Source organism: Mustela lutreola, chromosome 3 (assembly GCF_030435805.1).
Source record: "Mustela lutreola isolate mMusLut2 chromosome 3, mMusLut2.pri, whole genome shotgun sequence".
In the NCBI taxonomy this organism is placed as follows: Eukaryota; Metazoa; Chordata; class Mammalia; order Carnivora; family Mustelidae; genus Mustela; species Mustela lutreola.
In genome coordinates, this window is record NC_081292.1 from 16,838,800 (window position 1) to 16,854,525 (window position 15,726).

The window sequence follows — 15,726 nt, forward strand, 5'->3', positions numbered from 1 at the left end:
GCTGGGTGTGAACAGTGCAGCCTGCTGCCCTGGGAGGGAGCCGATCCAGTTGTTGAAGCAATTTTACATTCACCCATTACCTGCCCTCAGCTTCAAAGCATGTTCCGGTTCACAGTGCTTGGGCTCTTGAGTAGAGGGGCATGTCCAGTGTTTCCTGTGTCAGGTTGCTGTTCCGTTGTCTGTTTAGTTTCTCTGTCAGTGCAATAGCATCCTATCTTCTAAAATTCCCTTACGTCTTGGGGCGCCTGGGTGGCTCAGTGGGTTAAGCCGCTGCCTTCGGCTCAGGTCATGATCTCAGGGTCCCTGCTCAGCAGGGAGCCTGCTTCCTCCTCTCCCTCTCTCTGCCTGCCTCTCTGCCTATTTGTGATCTCTCTCTGTCAAATAAATAATAAAATCTTTAAAAAAAAAAAAAAAAGTTAAAATTCCTTTACGTCTCTAGCTCAGTAATGACATCAGTAGCCTTCCTTGCTGTTTTTGTTGTCATCATGTTGTTGTATAGTCTCACTGTTGATTGATGTTGTTTTTGTTGTTGTTTTTATGATATTTCAAGGGGAGCTAGATAGGACAGAGCAATAAAATCGTTCAGGTTTAGTCTGCTATATTGAATCGGATGTCCAGAACATTAGAGTAACAGTAAAAACAGAATGATACAATTGCAGTAACACAATACATGGTAAAAGTAAAAAAGGAATTTTAGTGACTATGATCTTAACATGTTGAGTTTATTTTTGGTAAATTATTAAAAGCGATTTTAAAGTTGAATTCTTGATTCATTTCTCAGATCGTCTTATTAGGCATAGAGCCTGTGCTTTAAGAGACACTGCCTATGCCATAATTAAAGAAGAACTTGATGAAGACTTTGAGCAGCTTTGTGAAGAAATTCAGGAGTCTAGGAAGAAGAGAGGTAGGAAAATGATGTGGCATCAGAAAAAAGATGCTTCCCATGTAGTGTATTGAGTCCTTTATATTAACCCTTCAGATAATTTTGAAATCTGGACATTTGACTTGATATCCTATGTCTATTTATAAGGTTGTAGCTCTTCCAAGTATGCCCCATCTTACTATCATGTGATGCCAAAGCAAAATTCCACCTCTGCCGGTGATAAAAGATCAGATCCAGAGCAGAATGAAAAACTCAAGACAACCAGTACTCCTGTGGCTTGCAGTACTCCTGGTAAGTGCCCTCGGGTAGCTTTTCCTTAATGAAACTAGCCTTTATTTTCTGCTGATGCCATTTACTTTCTCCTTAGTCTCCTCTATTTATATCGATGCAATAAATTAGTTTGATTTTGTTAATGTTAAGGCAACTTTGCAGTCTTGAAATAAATCCAGGTTTATATGATACACCACTTGCGGTCCCACTCACCATCACTTAATGTGGATTGACTGATTTGAAATTGATTTTCATTTCTATAAATTCTAGTCTATTTCCTCTTCCTCCTTATTCTTAGGGTATAACTCCAGAGGGTACTAACCTAGAGCCCATGGTTTTTCCCAAGGCCTGCCTTCCTTGGCAGGCTCTTAATTCCAGTTTCGGTTCTTTAAGCCCTGTGAATGCCCCAACTCTCTTCAGCAACTTAGACTCTCAGTTATTCATTTGTTTTTCCAGATTTTGTATCATAATTCCTCAGTGCCTTGTTAGATCTCAGATGCTTTTAAATAGAATTTTTAAAATTCTGTGTGTGTGTGTGTGTGTGTGTGTGTGTGTTGCTGGGGTTGGAACATTACGTATTGCATGCTTGTCCATCCTGGGATAAGTGGTTTGAAATTGGTGGAGTAAGCCTTCTTTTATAAAATGGGAGTTGGCAGCTGAGAAAGGGAGAAGGAGAAGGGCATAGGAGCAAGAGACCTGTACTACCAGATACTCTTGGTCAAACCAGCCTTGAGCAAGTAGATACATATATGGAAATTGAGCACATACAAATTGTCTCCTTTAAAACAGTCCATCCCTAGCTGTATACCTAGCAGGACTGCATATATTATGTTCGCTGAAAGACATGTACTTAGAACCAGTATTTATAATAGCGCCAAACTGGGACCAACCCAAATGTTCATCAACAATAGAATGGGGAAATATGGATTTATTATACAACGGTGAGAATGACTCAAATGCGAGCACATGCAACAGTGTGGGTGATTTTCCCAAACAGAATATTACAGTGTAGTTACTCTGTACCTGGTCCAGGCGGAATGTTTCAACTTTGTTTTCTCCATATGTGAAACACTGTTGATAATGGTAGCAAACCCGACCAGGTGAAAGTGAAATTTCAGGGGGTTGGTACACGATAAAGAGAAGAGTGCCTACTACGTGGTCCTACACAAGTGTAGGCCAGTTTTAGTCTTGCGGTGCCTCTAGTTCCTTCCTCATACTCCCACCACAGCGATTGTTGTAATAGAGTCATCAGACAGTTCGTGTCATCGCCCTCCTTAAAGTTATTCTGGATAAAATCCACACTCCTTGGAATGACACGGTATTGCCACGTGTTATCTCCTGCCTTCTCACAGTACTTGCTACCCTTCTTGTTGTGTTCCAATCGTAAAAAAAATTACAGCAGTGTCTCAAATTCTCTACCTTCTTAGATCGCAGGAGGTATTTCCCGCCCCCCCCCCCAACTCGCTTAGACCTTAGGAAATTTTCCAATTGTCCAATGTTCTTTTATCCTTTTTCTTCAAATTCTTTGAAGCTCAGCTGAAGAGAAAAATCCGCAAAAAGTCAAAGTGGTACTTGGGCACCATAACAAAACGAAGGAGGATTTCACAGGTGAAAGATGAGAGCCAGAATGTCACAGATGACAAAATTGAGAGTGATACAGAGGAAAATCAAGATACAAGTGTAGACCACAATGAGACTGGAAACACAGGAGAGTCCTCAGTAGAAGAAAATGAGAAACACCAAAATGCCTCTGAAAGCAAAATAGAATTGGGGAATAACAATTCAAGTGCCTGTGGTATTGAGAACGAACTTGAAGAATCTGGGAAGACCACAGCATGCACAGAAGTGAGGAAAGATAAAATTGTTTGCAATGGAGAGGCTTCTGGTTCTCAGATAATAGATATTTCTGATGAAAATGAGGCAAAAGGTAAGTCTTACTCAAGCAACTTACTAATTTTAATTTTAAAAGATGTTTTAGGGCACCTGGGGGGCACAGTCTGCTGAGAGTCTGTCTGACTCTTGGTTTCAGCCCGAGGTGGCAATCTCAGGTTCGTGAGGTAGCTCCGCACTCAGCTCAGTCCGCTTGGGATTCTCTCTGCCTCTGCCCCTCCCGCTCATATTCTACCCCTCTCTCTCAAATAAATACATAAATCTTAAAAAAAAAAAAAAAAAAAAGCTCACTCAAAGTTTTTAAATGACAATTACCATCTCAGTTTATTATTTTTCCTTGTCTTTCAGAATGCAGGTGTTAATTAGGAAAAATAGCAGTTTCCTTACTTGATAACTATAGAACTTGAAGCACAAGGTGGCATCAAATAGACCTGGATTTGAGTCCTAGTCTCTACTTAGTAACTTGTGACCTTGGACAAGGTTTTGACCAATCACTATCGGTTTTCTCTTCTGTAAAATTGGGGTAGATAGTGGTCAGGTAATGAAATATTTTGAAACTTGAATAAAATAATCCATCTAAAGCATGTAGCAAAGTGCTTGGCTATACAGTTTTCAAAAACTGGCAGGATAGCCTCTTCTTTTTAAGCAAACTCAGCAGTTTTCTGTAGTTCTGGCTGAGTGATATAGAACAAATGTTACTCACCCCCATCATTGCTCTGTTTCTATTGTAGGTTAAGTCCAAGATTATTTATATTTATTCTAATGATCTTTGCACCAAAGGTTTTCATTTAGAATTGTCTTCTGTCTGGATCTTCTTGGATCCTTAGCAGTAGATTTGTTTGGATTTTGGAAAAGTCAAACAAGTAAAAAGCAAAAAGAAGAGTAACAGTGTAAAAATTTATTTTGGTCAGAAACAAGTATTGATGATGAGACTGTTTTTTGTTTTGTTTTGTTTTGTTTTGTTTTAATTTATTTTTTATTTATTTTCAGCATAACAGTATTCGTTATTTTTGCACCACACCCAGTGCTGCATGCAGTCCGTGCCCTCTATAATACCCACCACCTGGTGCCCTGACCTCTCACTCCCGCCCCTTCAAAACCTTCAGATTGTTTTTCAGAGTCCATAGTCTCTCATGGTTCACCTCCCCTTCCAATTTCCCCCAACTTCCTTCTCCTCTGTATCTCCCCATGTCCTCCATGCTATTTGTTATTCTCCACAAATAAGTGGTTATATGAGAATTGACTCTCTCTGCTTGACTTATTTCACTCAGCATAATCTCTTCCAGTCCCATCCATGTTGCTACAAAAGTTGGGTATTCATCCTTCCCTATGGAGGCATAATACTCCATAGTGTATATGGACCACATCTTCCTTATCCATTCGTCCGTTGAAGGGCATCTTGGTACTTTCCACAGTTTGGCGACCATGGCCATTGCTGCTATAAACATTGGGGTATAGATGGCCCTTCTTTTCACTACATCTATATCTTTGGGGTAAATACCCAGTAGTGCAATTGCAGGGTCATAGGGAAGTTCTATTTTTAATTTCTTGACGTATCTCCACACTGTTCTCCAAAGAGGCTGCACCAACTTGCATTCCCACCAATAGTCGAAGAGGGTCCCCCTTTCTCCACATCGCCTCCAACACATGTTTCCTGTCTTGCTAATTTTGGCCATTCTAACTGGTGTAAGGTGATATCTCAATGTGGTTTTAATTTGAATCTCCCTGAGGGCTAGTGATGATGAACATTTTTTCATGTGTCTGATAGCCATTTGTATGCATTGGAGAAATGTCTTTTCATAACTTCTGCCCATTTTTTGATATGATTGTCTGTTTTGTGTGTGTTGAGTTTGAGAAGTTCTTTATAGATCCTAGATATCAACCTTTTGTCTGTACTATCATTTGCAAATATCTTCTCCCATTCCGTGGGTTGCCTCTTTATTTTCTTGACTGTTTTCTTTGCTGTGCAGAAACAAGTATTGATGATGAGACTGGTGTTTTTTCAGTGGCTTAATAATTATGAGCAATTATTTTTCTAGGACTTCCTTGAAATGAGTTCTAGTGTGTTTGAAAAATCATAGCAGAGTAGACACAGAGTATAGCCTTTTCAATGTGGATATTTTATTTTATTTTACTTTTTTATTTTTTTTTTTTAAGATTTTATTTATTTGACAGATCACAAGTAGGCAGAGAGGCAGGCAGAGAGAAAGGAGGAAGCAGGCTCCCTGCTGAGCAAAGAGCCCGATGAGAGGCTCCATCCCAGGACTCTGGGATCATGACCTGAGCTGAAGGCAGAGGCTTTAACCCACTGAGCCACCCAGTCGCCCCTCAATGTGGATATTTTAAATCTTAATCCTGTGGCTGTATAATATAGTATGTTTTGTTTGGATTCAGAATTGTTTTATTTTTCTTCTATCATTATTTTTTTTAAAGGACACTAAAGGGGGATAGGTACTTGTTTACATATCAGCAGATTTGGGTTCTTGTTCTGGCTCTTATAATAATTAGGTACGTTGATCTTTTAAAAAATTCCTTCACCTCTCTTGGCTTCATTTTCCTTATCAGTGAGTAAATTATTCTAGCTCAGAGATAGGCAAACTTTTTCTGTAAAGGGACAGATGGTAAATATTTAGTGATAACAGTCTCTGTCCCAGCTACTCAACCCTGTTAGAAAAGCCACATTGACACACATGTAAAATGGGCATGGTTGTGTTCTAATTAGACTTTTTACCCATAGGGCATATTGGGCCTATCGATGGCAGTTTGCACCTCCCAGATTACTGAGGTCCCTTCCAGCTTTTACATTCTAGGACTGTTGTGCCAAACTAATTTAGTGCTGAGGATCCTTTGAAATACTCCGTTTGAAAAGTAATTTTTTTTTTTTTTTTTTTTTGAGAGTAGAAGTGGTAGCATCTTAATCTTACAGCAGAGCCAATAAACCAGAGTTGGTGATTATGTTTTAGTAAGTATGTCCTGCCTAATGTGTACTTTAAACATAATGTCTGTGAACCATGTAATAATTACTAAACTTTTCATTCTAGAAATGTGTGTTCTGCGAATGACTCGAGCCAGACGTTCCCAAGTAGAACAGCAGCAGCTCATCAGTGTTGAAAAGGCTTTGGCAATTCTTTCCCAGCCTACACCCTCACTTGTTGTGGACCATGAACGACTAAAAGTATGTAAATTGAAATTGTAATGCTTTCATTGTGCAGATTAATAACAGAGCCCACCAAAAATGAATTTGGGATAGAATGTTTTATCAATCTGACATGCAGTAAATAATGATCTTTAGTAAAAGGATGAACTTAGTATAGAATAATTTTCATAAAAGCAGTATTTGGAGATGTCTAGTCTGTTGATATTCTGGTTTTTAACATACTTATCTGCATTACTGATCCTGTACATTTTTTAAAATTAATTTCTTTAGAGACAGAGGGTGAGCATGGTGGGGTGGGTGGGGAGAGGGAGAGAATCTCAGACAGACTCCCCACTGAGCCTGGAGCCCGTCGCAGGGCTCAATCTCACAGTCCGTGAGATCCTGACCTGAGCCAAAACCAGGAGTCAGATGCCCAACCAACTGAGCCACCCAAGTGCCCATATGCATTGTTTTTTGACCATCACCAGTGAACATTTAGCTGGTTTTTACTCAATCATAATGGCTTTTTTGTTTTGTTTTGTTTTGTTTTGTTGTTGTTGTTGTTTTGTTTTGTTTTGTTTTTGTTAACTGAGAGGTAATGGCATATCCTTGTAGGCCCAGATTTAAGGAATCACAGGAATCTAGTGAGTCCATTTCAGTCCTTAAACACTGAGCAGATGGAGTTTTATAAAGTTCTTATAAAGATGGTTCTTTATAAGAAAAAGAACCAGGATGCCTGTGTGGCACAGTCTGCTAAGTGTCCCACTCTGAGTTTTGGCTTAGGACATGATCTTCGGGTCTTGAGATAGAGCCTCACGTCAAGCCCCACCTTGGGCTCCGCATTCAGCAGCGAATCTACTTAAGTCTCTCTCCCTCCCCTTGTGCCCCTCACTCACACATTCACTCTCTCTTGCTCTCTCTTTCTCTAAAATAGATAAATAAGTCTTTAAAAAAAAAAAAAAAGGAGTAATAAGGTGGCTCATCATTTATGTACTATCTCCTTTGTTTCACATTATAATGTAATTGCATTGCCTTAAAATACCCTGCAAAAATGTTGCTTTTTTTTTTTATTAATCTAGTTTGAGCTTATATTTTAATTTGTCTCCAGAGATTTATGGCTAAAATTGCGATTGGCTACCTCCTCAGCTATAGTCTTTTTAGGTTGGGAGTTACCTAGGGCAGAGATCAGGACCACAGGATGATGGTTATGTTAGCTACTGCTAAGTATCAGAGGTTACTATGTCTCATCAAATAATTGGTCTGCCCTCTCTCCGGTTTATATGCTAAAAATTGCCCAAATCTTCAAAATTAAAATATCTCATGGAATTTATCTCTCACATTTGTAAACATTCATGTTTTCTTTTAGAATCTTTTGAAGACTGTTGTTAAAAAAAGTCAAGAATACAATATTTTTCAGTTGGAAAATTTATATGCAGTTATCAGCCAGTGTATTTATCAGCATCGCATGGACTATGACAAAACAACACTTATCCAGGTAAAGTAATCTATATAAGAAATTATAAAATTATTAGATGTTTTAAAGACCATTTTTAATATTTGGACTATGGATTATTTCTAGATACAACCAAGTTCTGTACTTTTTAAAATCTAGCACTTCACTGTTATGTTTCTTCAATAAACATTGGAACTATCGTATCAGTAGACTATGAAAAAATCTGTTTTGTGTGTGTGTTAATGAAGATACACACCTCTTTTTCAGGATAGACTTAAGACAGACCTATGTCTCTTTACTTAATCTTGCTTTGTAGTGGGCATTAATACTAATTTTTAAAAATAGATATTGGATAATAATAGTATAGTATAATATATCTGTAACAATGTAGTATTACATATCTATAATATGTTTACTATGTGTCTATAGTATGATGTATTAGTAGGTACCTACTAATGTACCTACTAGTATATACATAATAATTATTATTCCTATTAAGTATACTGTGGAACCTACATAGTACGATAGGTATGTAATATTAACACCTATAAATACAAAATATTAGTATCTGGAACTACACTAGTGCCTTAATTATAACTATTTGAACTTAAGAGGAATGCATCTCAGATGTATTTCAAAGGGATTTAAATTATGAAGTCCCATTGGTGATATCAGTTTATGTGATAGTCATAAATACTGACCTAAATTTCTATTTTAACTCTCAGATATATACATGGGTTAATATTCTTGAGGTTGTTGATGTAAAAAAAAAAAAAAAAGCAATAGAGTAATGTTTCTTTAACTTTTTTCATACTGAAAGTTACAGTTTTTCCTTTTTTACCCTTTATCCAGAAAATGGAGCAAGAGGTAGAAAATTTCAGTTGTTCCAGATCATGATGACCTGGTATTGAATATTCTTTATATTCAGTTGCTATTTAAGTCACCGTTGCCATGTCCGTGTAACTGATGGAAGATGAAATCCTGCATCTTTAAGGAAAAGATTAAAATAGTAAATAAAAATATTTAAACTTTCCTGGTATTTATGTACATGTGTAAGATATATTACAGCTATAGCTGTTAAATATTGGAAGTTTGATTAAACAAGGCATTGTAGTAATAGTAATTCTGTAGCGTATTGGTAGTTGAAATGTATGGCCAGCTCTTAATAAAAGTTATTTTGCTAACTGATGTTTTATGGCACTTAAGAGTAATTAGTGACATTGACATTTTTTTGTTTTAAGCACTTTTAAGGTTTTTCTTTCCTAAAAATATTGTCTTGTATCAGACTAAAAAACTGACTTAAGTATCGTGTCTTTGTGTCTTTGCCATCCTTTTGTCCTTTTTTTTCAGTGTCCATCTCCCATTTGCTTTTAGCTTTCTCTCCCTATTTACTTAAAGGCCAGGGTTCAAGTCATCTGTGGGAAGGCCCCTGAACAACTTGTGTACTTGAATGTCAAAATTTAGATAAAAATTTTTATGATTCTAATTTGGGTTAATAAAGATTTTAAATATTTTTTGGTTTATTTTTGTGATTATACATGCAGCAAATGTATTAATAACTATTTTGTTAAATATCTTTTTAATAGCACAAAGGTTTTATATTTGAAAATTATATCTTTCTAAATTTGTGTTTAGGTTATATTCTATAGATAGCTTTTATATATAATTATATAAATATAAATATTATAAATTTTGTATTAATGATACCAAAAATACATTTCTTTCTTAAAGCAATAAAGTCATTCACTGCCATGCATATTCTGTTGTTTTGTTTTTTCACAGAGATATTCTAATATTAGTTTGTAAAATAGTTGGAAACTTCCTTCAAAGGGAATAGGAGATAATGATCTCATATGAGAGATTCTGGATTCTAACACTGTTTCAGAGTTGAGTTGCCTTTTGTTGTTTATCTGGATATTGTATTTAAAGCCTTATAGAAGTTAGTAATTTAGATACCTTAATTAATAGATATCCTCTTACATAATGCATAAAGCAATGGGGTACTGTAAAACCTTAAAGTGTGTATTTCTGTACTTACGTATACACACATACTCATTTTTATTGAAGATTATAACTCCAGATACATCTTTTGTAACTAGGATTTTATTTTGTATGTACAGCTTCTGTTATAAATTTTATATGTTATAAAGGTGAGAATTGTTTCTCAAACTTGTTTCTTTTTCTTTTTCTTTTTTTTTTTTTTTTTTAAGATTTTAAAATTTATTTGACAGAGAGATCACAAGTAGGCAGAGAGGCAGGCAGATAGAGAAGAGGGGAAGCTGGCTCCCCACCAAGCAGAGAGCCCGATTCAGGCCTCGATCCCAGGACCCTGAGATCACGACCTGAGCCGAAGGCAGTGGCTTAACCCACTGAGCCACCCAGGTGCCCTCAAACTTGTTTCTATTTCTTCATTATTTTAAAATATCCCAAAGATAACCCAGTGCAAAACAAATACAAAATCTGTTTTGTTACTGCGCATAGTTTAAAATGCTGTTGACAGTGGAATGTTGATATGTATATGTTCATTAGCTACAAAGACGAGTGTGCTTCCTGTACTTTTCATGATGTACTGTCTACAGACATGGAAGTAGTATGTATACATTTCGTATGTAGACTTTCAAAAAAATCATGCTGAAATTGCAGGCCGAGAATGTTTAACATTTTTTTTGCTTAAAAGTGCAATCAGTCTATAGTACTTAAGGCAAGAAAAAGAAATAAAAGGCATCCAAATTGGAAAGAATGAAATAAAGCTATTCATGAATGGCATGATTTTATGTGTACAAAATCCTAAAGAATTCACAAAATATCTGTTAGAACTAATAAATTCAATAACGTGGCAGGATATAAGATCAGCATAAAAATCCATTGTATTTCTGTACAATAGCAATGAACAATCCAAAAATAAAATTAAGAGAGTAATTCCTTTTACAATAGCATCTAAGATGATAAAACATCTTAGAATAAATGTAACCAAGTACGTCTAAGACTTGTACACTAATGGTACCAAGTGTTGCTGAATGAAATTAAGACCTCAAGAAATGAAAAGACATCCTGTATTCATGTATTAGAAGACTTAATGTTGTCCCAATGGTAATATCCACCAAAGCAATCTGCAGATTCAATGTAATACCTATCAAAATCGCAGTGGCTTTTTTTTTTTTTTTTTTTTTGCAGATTTGGAAAAGTCAGTAGCATAAAGGAATTGCAAGGGACCCTGAATAGCCAAAACAATCGTGAAAAAGAAGAGAAAGTTAGTAGCCTCATACTTCCCAATTCTAAAAGTTACACAAGTTACATCAATAAAACAGTGTTGTATTGGCATAGAGGATAGATACAAGATCAAGAGAATTGAGAGTCCAGAAATAAATCCGTTAATCTATTGTCAATTGATTTTTTAAAATAATGTCCAAGACCATTCAATGGGAGAAGAATAGTGTCTTCAACAAATGGTGTGCTGGGAAAGCTGGCTAGCCACACACAAAAGAATGCGGTTGGACCTCTGCCTCACACCATATACAAAAATGAACACAAACGGATCAAAGACCTAAATTTAAGAGCTAAAGCTATAAAATCTTTGGAAGAAAACAAGGACAAATCTTTGCCTTTGAATTTGGCAATGATTTCTTAAATGTGGCAAAAAACCCCCACTAGCAACAAAAGGAAAAGTAGATAAATAAGACTTCATCAAAATGAAAAGCCCACTTTTCTCTTTTATAAATACTGTCAAAGGACTATTAAAGCTCAACAACCAAAAGGTAACTCAGTAATAGGGTTGTTTTTGATGACTTAACAATTTTGAGGTATTTGGAAGACACCTCTCTGTTGAAAGTAGTCTGTTTTTCTCCTGATTCGAGTGGGATTATGGGTTTTGGGGAGGAAGACGACAGAACTGAAGTGGTTCTATCAGGTCGCATGCTGCCAATGTGATTTATGGCTGTTGACAGACCTTGATCACCTGGCAGAACTAGTGTTTCTCCAGTCGCCCCTGCAAAATCGCTTTTCCTTCCCTCTCAGTACTGTACTCCGGAAGATCACTGTGCACAGCCTACTCATAAGCATGGGGAAGCTCTTCTGTTCCCCCTTCTGCCTTTTTTAAAATCTGATTTTATGAGGGATCCTGATAGGTATACACTGTGGGATTAATTGAGGGTATATCAGATTTACTTGTCTTCTCCCCACTACCCTCTCAACCACACATACACAGTAGTTTTTTGCAATTGAGTCCCACTTCTTGCCAAAGGATATTGTGGGGCTAAAAACTCACTCTGTATTAGGACATGGAGGCGAAGATAGTCAGTTGGCCTCCTAATATCCATTCTCTCATTCCTTATAGCAACATCCTCAGCAACCTGTCCTGCTGGAAAATTATATTTTCTTCCATTGCGGCAAAATGTGGCTATGAGACCACAGGAGATACAAAGGGAAGTGTGCACAATTTCTAGGAAACCTGCTGAGAAGGAAGGGGGTGAGAACACTTTCCATCTTTATGTGCTTTCTTTTACCTGCTGCCTAGTGTGTGTGTGTGTGTGTGTGTGTGTGTGTGTGTGTGTGTATATATACATATATATATAAAATGGCTGGAACTCCAGAAGCTGTCTTGGACTGTGAGGTGACCTTAAAGATGGAACCCATGCCCTACTTCATAAAAGTATATGAAGAAAGAACCTGGCTTATAATAACTTCAGGGGATTGTGATTCAAGTGCTTAACTATATCTGGACTTCTTAATTGAAAGACACTTTCTTGTTTAAACTGCTGTTAGGTGGGTCTCTATTATTGATAACGGAATGCAATTCTTAGCCACCAAAGGCATAGAGGATACATAAAGAATCGGTACTTAAGGTCTTGAAAGGTCTTATTCAGGACTTGGTGCTCATAGGAAGTGAAAGCTAAAATACAGAGCCAGTGAGTCCTTGAGTACACAGGTGGCATGATCAAATGAACTGGAAAGATTTTCTTAGATGGTCTAGAAAAGTGACAGGCTAGAGGCAAGAGAGTCCAAAAGAAGCTCTCAGAGGCAAAAGAAGGCTTAGGCCTTATTTGGTAAGACGGCACACGTTAAAGATAATTCCATAGTTGTAAAGATGAACTCCTAGGGGATTTTTTTGAGGATATTGACAATAATAAGAGTTGTCAGTTTTAGGGATGAGTTGAATATAGTTGGAAATAACTTGGTTTTCAGGTAATATAGGGATGCCAGGAAGCAGAAAGGAATACAGCCTTTGTAGTCCCTGCTTGTCACATAACTTTTGTGAAAAGCAGCCATCCAAAAGATATCTTCATCCTAATCCCTGGAATCTGTAAGTATCTCCTCTGAAACAAAAAAGAGGGGGTCTTTAGATATAATTAAGGACCTTGAGATGTGGAGATTGTCCTGGATTATTTGTGTTGAACCTTAAATGCAATCATGTATCTTTATGGAAGGGAGAACAGAGGGAGAATTTAGAAGATCTTAGAGGATGTGACCATCAAGTCAGAGATGGGCATCATGCGGCCACAAGCCAAGAAAATGCTGACAGCCCATCACCAGGAGCTGGAAGAAGCAAGGAGCAGATTCTCTACTCGTTCCTTCAGAGGAATGCAGCCCTGCCAACACTTTGATTTGAGCCTGGTGACCCTGATTTTGGACTTCTGGCCTTCAGAATTGGAGGGGTGATGTAATTGTCTATAAGGAATGATGGTGAGAAGAGCCTATTTCCTTGAGATGAGTTTTCCTCAGGAAATAAGTTTGTCATATGAGGGTAGGATGGGGAAGGAAAGAAGAGGGGTTCTGAATCAATTTTATAGGGGGAGGAATTTCTCGCCTTGGAGGAGTGCTTTAAGTTTCAAAGCAAAAGGAATAGTTTCTGCTTTCTTTTGGGCTTTGGTCAGAAGTTAGGGCACGTTTGGAACAGGGCATACATAGCAGGTTGCAAAAATACTTTACTCTTAACCGAGGGGACCAATGATGGCCATTTCACTGAATCACATATGGATTTCTTTGTCACCTCAGCACCATCCCATGCCACAGAGCACATCTTTCCTGAAACAGTTTTTGTTTTTGTTTTTGTTTTTCCCGCCTGCTGTAACACTACACTCATACGGTTTTCCCTCCAGATTCCAGGACTGCTTTTTTATTTATTTTGCCTTTTGCCTTTTTGATGGCCCTTCTCTATCCTTGACCTTCATATTGTTCTCCAGAACTTGGTCCTCAGCTCTCCTCTCTCTTCACTCCTTCCCGGCTCTTAAGGCTTTAAATACTACCTGTGTTTCAACAACTCCCAAGTGTGTATCTCCAGTCCATAATCCCTTTCCTGAACTACGGACTAACAGCATACCTTGATCTTTCCCGGAAATCCGCTGTTCCTTCAGAATTCCCATTATCAATAAAATGCCACTACCATCCATCAAATGCTAAAGCCAGAAACCTAAAGCTTCCTCCTTCAGCTTCCAGTCCATCACCAAGTCCTGATTTTCTGCCTCCCACATACCTCTCCATTCTCTCTGTTTCTTCCACTAGCTCTCTCAACTCATAATCACGTGATGATGCTCCTGCAAGAGCTTCTTGTTTGGCCCTGCTTCTCTTCTTGCCCCTACCAGCCATTCTCCATTCAGTTGTCCAGATATTCTTTTAAGGATCTTAGATCTGGGATATCATCAGGGCTTCCCCTTGCAGTTCCTTATGGCTCCTGCCTACCTCTCAGCTTCATCTCCCCACTCTTTTGGTCTACAACACTCCAGCCACTCTTAGCCTTTTTTCAGTTATTTTTTCCCACCTCTGGGCTTTTTCATATGCTACTCGGTTTGTCTAGAATGTCCTTCCCTCCACCACTGCATGTCTGACTCCTACTCCCATCCTCCGTTTCTCAGCATAAAAGTCATCATCTTAGAGAAGTTTTCCTGATGCCCCTTCAATATAAATGAGATTTCCTATTTTAATCTTCTATTTTTTTTTTTTTAGATTTTTTTTTTTTTAATTTATTTACTTGACAGAGATCACAAGCAGGCAGAGAGAGAGGAGGAAGCAGGCTCCTGGCTGAGCAGAGAGCCCGATGCGAGACTTGATCCCAGGACCCTGGGACCATGACCTGAGCTGAAGGCAGAGGCATTAACACACTGAGCCACTCAGGTGCCCCTAATCTTCCATTTTAATACCCAGTATTCGTACATGACATTTTTCACAATTTGTAACTATATATTTTATAGTGTTTCCGTAACATTTGTCTCACGGTGAGATTATAGGCTTTTTAAGTCAAGAACTATTTATTTTGTTGTTTTTTTTTTTTTTTTTTTTTTTTCATGGTTTTATCACAATTTATTACCAGTACTCAGTAGGAACAAAATAATCTTCAGGTGATTACTTCTGTTTTTTCTGTTTCTTAGCTTGTCCACTTTTCTTTTGTCCTTTCTTTTTCTTATTTATTTTGTTTTATGATTTATATATATATATATATATATTTTTTTTTAAAGATAGTATTTATTTATTTAACAGAGAGAGCAGCAGCAACAGAGGGAAAGGGAGAAGGAGACACCCTACTGAGCATGGAGCCCGATGCAGGACTCCATCCCAGGATCCTGTGATCATGACCCAAGTCAAAGGCAGACACTTAACTGACTGAGCCACCAGGCACCCCTATTTTGTTTTATGATCATAGATCCAGCACTTACATAATGTGCACAGCTAACACTAAATAAATATCAGTTGAGTTGACCAAATGCCTGGGTGATAGAAAAGGAAATCTGGACATAAGGAGCAGAATAGGAAGATCTGAAGTTGACAGAAAATGGAGGCCCATGGGGGTTACAGTGAAGGGAACCCCATACCTCAGAAAAAGTAGGGTCTAGCTAACAGCATCTAAGTTTTAAAAAGATACAAAATGTTCTTGATTATATTTTTAGAAGCTGCTTCTCTTAGATTTCTACAGCTCCAGGACTGTAAAAGAACAGATTTTGGGGGCACCTAGGTGGCTTCGTTGGTTGAGCATCCCAACTCTTGGTTTTGTCTCAGGTCATGATCTCTAGGTCATGGGATCAAGCCCGCATTGGGCTCTGGGTGAGGAGTGTGCTTGAGGATTCTCTCTCATTCTCTGCAACCCCCACCCCAGTCGCTTGCACA

General features: G+C 37.8%; 1 protein-coding gene across 2 annotated transcripts in view; it reads left to right on the top strand.

The window, feature by feature from the left end:
• Positions 1-9,145, top strand: part of ATAD2 (ATPase family AAA domain containing 2) — a 70,248-nt gene extending 61,103 nt beyond the window's left edge. For both annotated transcript variants that reach the window (XM_059165688.1, XM_059165689.1), the window contains 6 exons: positions 782-904; positions 1,031-1,174; positions 2,685-3,080; positions 6,085-6,218; positions 7,546-7,674; positions 8,485-9,145. In XM_059165688.1, coding sequence (XP_059021671.1) covers positions 782-904; positions 1,031-1,174; positions 2,685-3,080; positions 6,085-6,218; positions 7,546-7,674; positions 8,485-8,529 — 971 coding nt within the window. In that variant the 3' untranslated portion in view covers positions 8,530-9,145. The remainder of the gene's footprint in view (positions 1-781; positions 905-1,030; positions 1,175-2,684; positions 3,081-6,084; positions 6,219-7,545; positions 7,675-8,484) is intronic.
• The last annotated feature ends 6,581 nt before the right edge of the window (positions 9,146-15,726 follow it).